Source organism: Anabas testudineus, chromosome 4 (genome assembly GCF_900324465.2).
Source record: "Anabas testudineus chromosome 4, fAnaTes1.2, whole genome shotgun sequence".
Classification (NCBI taxonomy): Eukaryota; Metazoa; Chordata; class Actinopteri; order Anabantiformes; family Anabantidae; genus Anabas; species Anabas testudineus.
In genome coordinates, this window is record NC_046613.1 from 6959388 (window position 1) to 6970304 (window position 10917).

At 40.6% G+C, this 10917-nt stretch overlaps 1 protein-coding gene across 3 annotated transcripts; it reads left to right on the plus strand.

The window, feature by feature from the left end:
• Nucleotides 1-1308: 1308 nt before the first annotated feature.
• On the plus strand, nucleotides 1309-10851 carry exoc1 (exocyst complex component 1). 3 transcript variants are annotated; one of them, XM_026345346.1, is made up of 19 exons: nucleotides 1309-1394; nucleotides 2305-2490; nucleotides 2581-2711; nucleotides 2833-2992; nucleotides 4014-4201; nucleotides 4368-4595; nucleotides 4751-4883; nucleotides 4995-5104; nucleotides 6286-6435; nucleotides 7196-7304; nucleotides 7885-7929; nucleotides 8280-8443; nucleotides 8556-8669; nucleotides 8975-9054; nucleotides 9221-9449; nucleotides 9559-9742; nucleotides 9827-10026; nucleotides 10120-10314; nucleotides 10400-10851. In XM_026345346.1, the coding sequence occupies exons 2-19, from the start codon at nucleotides 2367-2369 to the stop codon at nucleotides 10550-10552; spliced, it is 2697 nt and encodes an 898-aa protein (XP_026201131.1). In that variant the 5' UTR covers nucleotides 1309-1394; nucleotides 2305-2366; the 3' UTR covers nucleotides 10553-10851. The 3 variants fall into 3 exon arrangements, with proteins under 3 accessions (XP_026201131.1, XP_026201132.1, XP_026201129.1); XM_026345344.1 differs by having other exon boundaries at nucleotides 1330-1394; nucleotides 2355-2490; nucleotides 10400-10552; XM_026345347.1 differs by lacking the exon at nucleotides 7885-7929 and having other exon boundaries at nucleotides 10400-10552.
• The last annotated feature ends 66 nt before the right edge of the window (nucleotides 10852-10917 follow it).

The following is a 10917-nucleotide window of genomic DNA, read 5'->3' on the forward strand; positions in this document are numbered from 1 at the left end:
GGTTTTGTGTGTGTCTGTTTTGTAACGTGTTAGATGTGTGCGGTGTTTCGATGTATATTACACATGTTGGCTCTGGACAGGGATGTAATTTTTAAAAACATACTGGCCAAAACACAAGAAATATATATATTTTTTTAATGAAATAACATGAAGAGTGGATGTTGAGATAGGTGTGTAGATGTAAAAATGAAGTGCATTCAACAGAACAAAACGGTGTGTGTTGAAATATGTTATTCTGAATGTTGGTTGTAGCACAAGATGTGAGATTTATGTCAGATGTCAGAACCTTGCAATTATGTAACTTATTTTCATTGCAGTGAAAACAAATTTTATAAGCCTTTATATACAATATAGATGAGCTGGATTATAACATCAAACATCAAAAAAGACAATACAGAGATCTACAGTATGATGTTACACAGCCTATAATGTTGTGTTCTTTATCTGATAAATACCAAATACACAACTATTTACAACTATTTGTTTTCTTATGTTATCATATGATGTAAACTGAGAAGTGAACTTGTGAACATGTTCTGACATATTGTCATTGTAGTGTCATGTTTGGAAGCTTTCGTTATATTCAGCAATAAACCATGAATTTAAGCGCTGGTGACAGAGCAGACAGTGCCACTGTCTCTGCACAATAGCTTCAACACAGACAGTGCACCTCAAGGCATTGTCTGCAGATCACTTGTTAATCCCTGACTTTCTTTTCCATCACATGTCTCACTCAGTGTGTTGACTGATGACATTCAGATGACTCTGTGCATGTTTGCTCAGAATCACTTTATGGCCTCTGTGGACTTTTGTTTTAGTGCAGCGCCGGGCACGAAGGCTACATCATAACAAAGACATTATCACACTGACAACACCTAGACATGCCTGTATGTGGAAGAACATGATGGAACACATGAAGTTGTAAATCTATAATGTGGATTAACAATGCCACCTGGTGTTGTAAAAAATCCTGTTTATATGATGGGCTTACACATCCTCTTTACAGAGGAGCAGAATGTAAGGAAAAAAGTCATATGCCACATATCATCATGATAAAGAAATCTCCTGTGGGCATTAGATGAATGTATCTTACACATTACAGGTGTATCTTTGATTAATTTATCAATAATAAGAAGCAATCAAACGACTACAAACCACCTCCCATAAAGTCCGTTTGCTTTTTAGTGTTTTTTTAATGGAAACTTTATCTGAGGTGTTCAGCACAAGTGTTTATTGGTGAAAAATAGAAGATCAAGAAGAGATCCAGCTGCACTTCACTGCCGCTGGACGTGAATGCGACGTGGGTGTTGACAAGTTGTCACATGACAGCGAGAACCCGGAAAGGAGAGGGCGGCGTCGGCTAAGGGCTGCTGCTGGTGGGCTAACAAAACAAGGTAGGAGCCTCCTGTGACATGGACGTATATGTATATATACATATATATAGCAGAATGCAGATAGATTGCTTTTTAACAGTTGCAGTGGTTCGTTTGATTGATTCGCCGACGAATCCACAAATGTCAACATAAATAAGCTAACAGTAGCTAGCTCCTCCAAGCTAGCAACAGTGTTAGCAACATTACCTTAGCTAACACAGAGGGAGGCCATTGTTTATTTTGGGATAAGTCTCTGGGTGCTTCGTTACTCTTCTCTAATGTAGCCGACAGCGGGTGTTAGCTGGCATTACAAACGCGTTTCAGCGCCTGGTTGTGGGCTTTTCTTGCCACTTGGTTGTAGAGTTAATGTCAAAGTGTCGCATCTTGCTACAGCAGCTAGTTATCGTCAAAAGAGTTCTTGACGGGGACAAAGTCACAAAACGAGTACTCTCACCGATGTGTTAACATAACCCCTCAAATATTGTCTAGCATGAAATGAGAAAGTCTCTAAAGACTCCACAAACTGAAGAACAATGGTTGTAGTTTACCTGTTCCCATACACTTGGAAAGTCTGCACAGTGGATGCCCAACATTTGTAGATTTTGAATTTAAATTGCATTGGTTTCCCGATAATGTCGAAGGAAATGCTATTTAAGCTAATTGGTGGGTAAATTCAAGCTTATGGATGTACAGTATGTCCCCTATGGTTAGTTCAGTTCCAGTGTATTTATATAGCGCCAAATCATAACAGAGGTATCTCTGACTGAAACCCACCCACCAACCAAAGTACTGGTAACATGTAATTTAATGTGGTGTTCAAGAAAGAGGCAAGAATCACATATGACTCTAAGATTTTTGACTGTCAGGCTGTGAGAAATCAGGCAGTTGTCAAGAGTTAAGGTTAACTGATCTAACTTATGCCGGTATCCAGGTAAGCCGATGACCATCTCCACGTAAAGTACCTGCTGTGTGTTTTTAAAGACAGCGTCCACCATGACAGCCATAAAGCACGCTCTGCAGAGGGACATCTTCACACCCAACGATGAGCGGCTCCTTGGCATCGTCAATGTCTGCAAAGCAGGGAAGAAAAAGAAGAACTGCTTCTTGTGTGCGACAGGTAACTTGATAATAACCTTAGAAAACTGCTGTAAATAAATATAATCATTCAATGAAAATGTTTCTAAAACAACCTGCTCCTTTCATCTAGTTACCACTGAGAGGCCTGTCCAGGTTAAAGTGGTGAAAGTGAAAAAATCTGACAAAGGAGACTTTTATAAGCGACAGCAGACCTGGGAACTTCGAGATCTGACAGAAGTTGATGCCAAAGATGCAAGCAAGGTCAGAGAAGTTTCTCTATCTTTACCTTTATTTCAGTAATTACTATGTTTTTGTTGTAATGAAGTTCTTTTTCTCCCTTATGGTGATCTAACATATTGTGTATTTCCCTCATGTGTTATAGGAAAACCCTGAATTTGACCTTCACTTTGAGAAGGTGTACCGGTGGGTGGCCAGCAGTACAGCTGAAAAAAACTCCTTTATCTCCTGCATTTGGAAGCTGAACCAGCGTTATCTGAGGAAGAAGTTGGAGTTTGTGAACGTCAGTTCTCAGCTGCTTGAAGGTGTGGAAACTCTCCATCCTGTCACCAGTGTGACCGCATGCATCTTTTCATGATTTGATTATATTTGTTTTAAGACTTGCTTTTTCCTCTTTAGTGTTGTGGTCAAGTTTGAGGTATTCCAGACCAGAAATGAGGAACTTTGCTGGATTTTGGTTTATTTTATTTATTAATAGCGTCTTTGAAGATCTCTTCTTTGTATCCTTGTTTGTGGTATGGCCTTCTGTGTTAAATTCTTCTTTGTTCTCACTTTTCTCTTTTAAACTTTCTCTGGCCAGAACTTCCTAAAGCGGAAGGTTGGTAGGACTTAACTTCCCCCATCCTCACTCGTCTCCATTCTTATATCATGACCTCAAACCACGACTCCCATTAGAAACTCCCACCTCCTTAAGGCTCCTGCTGTTTGAATTTATTGTCACTTAATAAAGATTGGCATGTTTTTTTTTTACATATTCATAACACACATTTAGGTCATGTTTTTACTTCACTTTTAGCATTTTTATACTCGTCCATTCCACCATAATTCATTAGATTATATACTGACGTGTTCATTAATGTATTCTGTAATTAATCTTAAAAGACTTAAACCCATATTGTTTTTAATTGTTCAAGAACAATGGACAGTTCAGGTGTTAGTTGAGTTGTACTGTGATTTACATTAACTATTTTATCAGTACAGTAGCATTTCAAACTACTCTTCTTCTCTAAACCATTCTTCTTCAAGTGTTAACCTTTTCCCATTATGTAAGTTTTGTTTGTGGCTTAATGGGTTACATAACTCACTACAACTTACATTTATTATGGTTTTTCATTGTAGCCACTGGTAAATCAATACGAGTTTACACCTTTAGCCAAAAAGTGATTATTGTAAAATACTTTATGACTTGATTCAAATCAGTAATACATTAAATTACTTAATGTCCTTTCCCAATACCGGCTCTATTTATGTTTGTAGTTGTCCTTCCATAAAAGTGGATCTAATTTGATTGTGGACATCCATTTCCTTCTTTTTCCTTTGTATTAGAATCTGTGCCAAGCGGCGAGAGCCAAAGCGTTGCCGGGGGAGATGAGGATGCTCTGGATGACTACCAGGAGCTGAGCACCCGAGAGGAGCAAGATATCGAAAGCATGATGGAGATGTGCGAGGATGCTATCTCCAATGCTGAGGCTTTTGCAGAGGTGCTCTCCAAGGAGCTGCAGGTTTTAGATGGGGTGAGTGAAGCAACTGCTAAGATCAAAAAACAGGATGAGACAAGCTCCCTTCTTGTCAGAGAGTGTGACGATAAAGGAATGAAAACATGTGAAACCAAACTGGAACATTAGCAGGAAATAAACATTGGAACATAGTAATAGTCTGTTTATTATTTTCTGTTTTAAGGCCAACATCCAGTCCATCATGGCATCGGAGAAGCAAGTCAATATCCTGATGCAGCTGTTGGATGAGGCTTTGACCGAGGTAGACACCATTGAAGGGAAGCTGAGCAGCTATGAGGAGATGCTTCAGAGCGTCAAGGAGCAGATGGACCAGATCTCACAGAGCAACCGCCTCATTCAGATCAGCAGCACCAACAATGGCAAACTGCTGGACGAGATCCAGTTCTTAGTGGTTAGGAACACATTTTTCACTAAATTAAGTGCCATAGGTGCCACAATGTGGATATTTGGTATTTTTCTAAAGCATTGGGAAAGATAAAAATACTATTCTTCCATTTACTTTTACCTTGTTTGTTTGACGACTGTGGTGTTTTGCTCCTCATGTAGAACTACATGGACTTATCAAAAGGACACATCCGGGCCTTGCAGGAGGGAGACCTCACCTCACCTAAAGGTATTGAGGCCTGCATCAACGCCTCTGAAGCTCTTCTGCAGTGCATGAACGTGGCCCTTCGACCAGGTTGGTTTGCACATGATGCCTCATCAGTTGCTTGCTGATCAGCTAAATTAACCTGGTTGATGTTATTGAGGTAAATAATCAAATTAAACTGTTGCCATATTCCTTCTGTAGGCCACGATAAGCTGATGGCTGTGAAGCAGCAACAGCTCCTGTTCGCTGAGCTGAGAGATACTTTCGCTCGTCGCCTCACAAATCACCTCAACAATGTGTTTGTTCACCAGGTAACTGGCACCCTGTTGTTACATGAGTTATAGCACTACTGGTGAATCATGAATATTCTTTTAGAGTGAGGGTTTATGGACTTTCTGCAGTTGTCTGTATGTTATTCTGGATTAGCAGTTTATAGTTTTGCGTAGCCTGCCAAAGAGATAACTGGTAGATATTCTAAGGAAGTAAATCTTGTTGATGCTGTTTAATTCTGCAAGGGAGCAGGGAATCTTTAAAGCAGATGTATGAGTCAGAAGTTAGTGTTGTCTTCACACTTTGCCATTATAAGCCTGCTGCACCTTGGTGGGCTGCAGTCTCCCCTCTTCTTTTCCAGGCCCTTTCTCTCACTCCCCTCTTGAACTTCCTGTTTAGCTGAGCCTCTGTTCTTGGGCTTCCTTGTGTCGTTTCCTTCCACTTGTGTCCCACCTCTTCTTGTTTCTCTGTGTTGCTCAGTTTAAATCATCCCCCTCTGCTCTCTGTCTCTGTGTCAGTTCAACCACTTCAGTCACTTCAAAATGACCATCCCTCAGTTCTATAGGTCCTCCTGTCTTTCACTTCCAGTGAGTACCCTCACAGCAACCACATGCCCCCCTCTTTGCTAATGTTTGATCTGGCATACCTCACTTCAACTTATATGTCATTACTTAGACATCAGGCCTTCCGTAACACCATTTATTGCATGGCCTTTGTTCCTAACTACTTACATGTAACATCTCTCATCTGATCTCAAAGCTGAAGAGGCACCGTGCATCTTTATCCTTCTTCACCAACAATCTGCACTTGGCTAAGTGCTGTTTGAGTGCTAACATGGCTTTGTTGCAAAAGACATCATTTCATAAAATTCCTGTGCCTGTCTGCTCTGCGTGCATGTCCTCTAGCAGTAAGAGACTGAACAAGCTAACACTGAGGGGAAGTAAGGAGAACATCAGTAATAAGAGTTGTGCTTTTCAATAAGCTTGTCAGTAAGAGGAGCTGAAGAAGTGTTGGTGGATGTGAACAACTAGTTATTTGGTCTCATTGTAATATGAGGTAACATCTGTCACATACAGTATGTTTGTCATACTGTAGCAGGATAAAAAAATCTTTACGTGTGGTGTGTAGCTAAAAAAAAAAAAGGAGTAACACTAAAATGTGATTTTTCTGTACTATATGATTGACGGTGCTGATAAGTATGTCTCCTTACTCTGTCCTCCAGGGCCATGACCAAAGCTCCACCCTGTCCCAGCACACAGCAGAGCTGACTCTGCCAAAACACAACCCCCTCCACAGGGACCTGCTGCGCTATGCCAAACTCATGGAGTGGTTGAAGAACACCCAGAGGGAGAAGTATGAGGGCCTGTCAAGGGTCAGTGCTTAAACATGAAAATGTTGGACATTCTGTGAAATAATTATTCCTGATTGTGCAGATAGAGAGATGAGATGAAAAGATTAAATAAAAAGATTTCAGTCCTGGTTAAAGCCGACATCTGTGATTACTGGGTTAACAGCATGTGTGGTTTTAATGCTGCAGCCCTGCTGCCACTTAATGAGCAGCTGCTTTGACTTATATACAACACTGTAATTAAAAGTTTAATGCTTCAAATCTGAACCAGCAGAAGGAAACGTTGCCGTTGCACTAGCAACAACTTATGTTCTCTGTGGAGTTTTAAGCTCTTCCTCATACACATTCTGCTACTGACCAACAGACATTAAGGACACTCATAGCACAGGTTTACAAGTATACATTTTGTTAATTAACTAGACAATAACATAAAGTTCTGACAAAAAGAGAGTAAACAGTGAGGCTGTTTAAACTGTGAATCCCTGTGTGAATGAACGCAATTTAAATCCTTCTTATGTCATTACTAATAAAAATGTATTATATTGGAATGGAAACTGGTATAGTTGTCTAGTAGTAGCTGTTTTCAGTCTTCATGCTAAGCTGAGCTAACCACTCAGTGCCTGTAGTTTCATATTTACTGAGCAGAAGCATCTAATTAAAAGAAAACAAGTGTATTTTCCAACCTGTCAAACTACTACTACTTCACTACTACTTTAATATTCAGTATCTATTCAAAATGTGGTGTTTTGCCTCTAAACAAATACTCCCCTTTTCCCTTTTACAGACCTATGTTGACTATATGAGCAGACTTTATGAACGTGAAATTAAAGACTTCTTTGAGGTTGCCAAGATAAAGATGGCAGGTACAACCAAGGAAGCCAAGGGGAAATTTGGTAAGAGCTGTGAATCACAGGCCTGTTAGTGTACACATATAGAGCATGTTTGTCTTCTGCAGTTGTTATGTGTGATTAGTAACATCTGTTTTTGTCTTTTCTCTTTCTTCTGTTTGATGTGAATTTCATTGCATCTCTAGATGTTTTTGCAGTATTTGTATTGTTCTGTCACACAGCAATTAGTGGAATATTTCTATAGAAATACTGAATCACTCACCTCATTACTTTACAGCTATGTCTGATATATTTTATTATAAGCATACTTTCACCAACTTACTGTAGGTGCACTTCAAAAATGTTGAAGTCCTGCCTCTCCTCTCCTTGTATAGGTGCAATTCCCTGCTTATTGAATATTTAAGATCTGATTAGGATTCAATGGAGTCATGGTTTTGGCAGAGTTGTAAAACTCTGCTGTACAATCCGTCCAAAGCTTCAAGCATATATTCCTCAGCCACTGCAGTGCACATCAGCATATATGTAACTTTGTACATCTAACATCCAGCCTCCCCTCTTGTCATGCTGCATGTTTTAAGCCTAACCTGTCTCTGTCTTTGATGCCTGCCTTTCTAACTGGCTGCAGCCACGCTTCCGCGGAAAGAGAGTGCACTCAAACAAGAAACAGAAAGTAAGTATGCCACCTGGCTAAAGCTACTCCATTGTCATTTACCCACCCTGCTTCAGACATAACAGCACTAAAATGAATAATTTGCTCAAACTCTTTCACTACCCCAATATATACCATCATACGCCCCAAAACAAGCACCTCTTGTACTGTGTACTGTACCTGGTTGGTTTGTCCTGAATGTTCACAATGCTGCTTAATGTGTAAACACATATGCTGCCTCTATGATAAGTGCCTACAGAAGCTCACCACTTGATATCCATAGTGTTTTCGATGTGTGATTAAATGATGCTCCCAAAACAAGGTCCATTCTCACTAAAATCACTGAATAACGATTTGCTCTGCTGTCTTAGGCCTTCATGGCAGCTCTGGGAAGCTAACAGGCTCTACCTCAAGCCTGAACAAACTTACAGTGCAGGGCTCCAACAGCAGGCGTTCCCAGTCCTCCTCACTGTTAGACATGGGCAACATGTCTGCCTCAGACCTAGATGTGGCAGATAGGACCAAGTTTGACAAGGTGAAACTTCAGAGCCCCAGGGATTGAATCAAACATTCAGATGAAGAGTGGAAATAAAGCTTTGTGCACACACATTGTTCTGTATTGAAAGGTATTTTGTTTGTATTTGCAGATATTTGAGCAGGTCCTCAGCGAGCTGGAGCCTCTGTGTCTTGCAGAACAAGATTTCATCAGCAAGTTCTTCAAGCTGCAGCAGCACCCTACAGTTACACCACCTCTTGCTCAGGTATGTATCTGATCACATACTGCAAATAGCTGCGGCTGAAAGATAGAAGGATTAAACACCTGCCACCTAGTCATTAGCAACTACAAGTAGCTTGGTGAAGTTGTCCAGAGAGCAATCCAAAAGAATAATGTTACTTCACTTTGTATCAGTGGCTGTAGTTGTGCTGTCTGATGAAATGTAATATTTTGCCTTGAAAGCCTGAAATAATACAGCAATAATGGTGTTTTTAGTTACAGCATCATTTATGTACTTGTCAGCAGATATTTGTTGAGATTTGTCAAGTTTTATGTTTATCGTCCTGTCAGCCAGAAACAGAGGAGTTAGATGGAAGCACGCCATCAAGACTGCCTCCCCAGGCAGAACACAGACATTCATTGTCATCAGAGTGAGTTGTTTCACATCGCATCGCTGCTGAAAATGTCACAGACCTTCACAGTCAGACATTTCTCATGCTTCACTGTATTTATTGCTACTATTGCATAGTCTGCTGTTGTCCTTATTTTTGCTTCTGATTAACCTTTTTCTTAACTGTCTTTCTTTCTGCGTCTCAGGAAAGACGTTGTGCGACTGATGATGAATAAAATCTTCCAGAGCATCGAGACGGAGCTCAACAGTCTCATCGCTCTGGGCGACAAGATTGACAGCTTCAACTCTCTCTACATGCTGGTGAAGATGAGTCACCATGTGTGGACAGCTGAGAACGTTGACCCGGCCTCTTACCTCAGCACTACTTTGGGAAATGTGCTGGTCACTGTCAAGAGGAACTTTGACAAATGCATTGTGAGTGGAGTTGATATGATGAGCAACAATTCATGCTTCCTTTTTTCCAGGTTTCTGTCGTCACAGCTCTAAATTAAAGTGAATTTAATAATGTCTTGTTTTCTTACAGTCTGGTCAGATTCGACAGATGGAGGAAGTGAAGATTTCAAAGAAAAGCAAAGTTGGCATCCTGCCTTTTGTTACTGGGTTTGAGGAGTTTGCTGAGCTGGCTGAAACAATCTTCCGCAGTGCTGAACGCCGAGGAGACCTGGATAAAGCTTATGTCAAACTCATCAGGGCTGTTTTCTTGAACGGTGAGACCACTAGTCATCCATCAGCAAATACTGACTGACTAATTGGCCTAGAAACAAAGTTGTGAATATCGATTGTCTTCACAGTGGAGAAGGTAGCCAATGAAAGCCAGAAGACACCGCGGGACGTTGTGATGATGGAGAATTTCCACCACATCTTCTCCACGCTGTCACGTCTGAAGATCTCCTGCCTGGATGCAGAAAGACGAGAAGCCAAACACAAATACACAGACCATCTGCAGTCCTATGTTATCAACTCTCTGGGTCAGCCTCTAGAAAAGCTGAATGTGAGTTGGACTGTCAGCTTTCATCATGATTTCTTAAATGGTTGTATTTACTGTGTGATAGATAAACTACTGTTTATGGTCTCTTGCTTGTAGCATTTCTTTGAAGGAGTTGAGGCACGTGTAGCCCAGGGTGTACGTGAGGATGAGGTGAGCTATCAGCTGGCCTTCAACAAACAAGAGCTGCGCAAGGTTATCAAAGAGTATCCTGGCAAAGAGGTGAAAAAGGGACTTGACAACCTGTACAAGAAGGTAGATAAACACCTGTGTGAGGAGGAAAGTCTGCTACAGGTGAGAAATGTAGAGATTTATTATAGATATGATAGATGGGTAAAACAGTTTCTAAACCTTTGCACTCCCTGATTTACTCCACCAGGTGGTGTGGCACTCCATGCAAGACGAGTTCATCAGGCAGTACAAGCACTTTGAAGATTTGATAGGCAGATGCTACCCTGGATCTGGAATCACCATGGAGTTTACCATCCAGGACATGTTGGAGTACTTCTCCAGCATTGCTCAGTCTCATTAATTTAGCTGTTAAGCATTGTTGAATAGTAATTCACTACTGCCTCACACTGGCTGAACATACATTAGTTACTACCCTGTAATGCTTCTTCAATAATGAACATTTCATGTGTGTGTCTCTGTATTTTAATGAAAGGGATCTGTACATTGGACAGTGGTGCACATTGTCTCTGCAGCTTATGTATGTACGCTTCTTTAAAATTCAACAACTCACTCAACTCCAAAAATTGTCTCGTTATATATATTTGTTATATCTTTATGCCATATGTACATAATAAATTACATTTGCAAGCTGCACCCGTACTTTACAGGATATTTGTGTTTATTTTATTGTTATATACCTTTCCATGCTTGAGCTAAATGTCCGCC

What these genes read in the sequence shown, in the direction of transcription:
- exoc1 (XM_026345346.1), top strand. Translation starts at nt 2,367, where the DNA reads ATGACAGCCATAAAGCACGCTCTGCAGAGGGACATCTTCACACCCAAC. An exon ending in CTGCTTCTTGTGTGCGACAG is followed by an intron (nt 2,491 to 2,580) that starts GTAACTTGATAA and finishes CCTTTCATCTAG; the next exon opens with TTACCACTGAGAGGCCTGTC. An exon ending in GGAACTTTGACAAATGCATT is followed by an intron (nt 9,450 to 9,558) that starts GTGAGTGGAGTT and finishes GTTTTCTTACAG; the next exon opens with TCTGGTCAGATTCGACAGAT.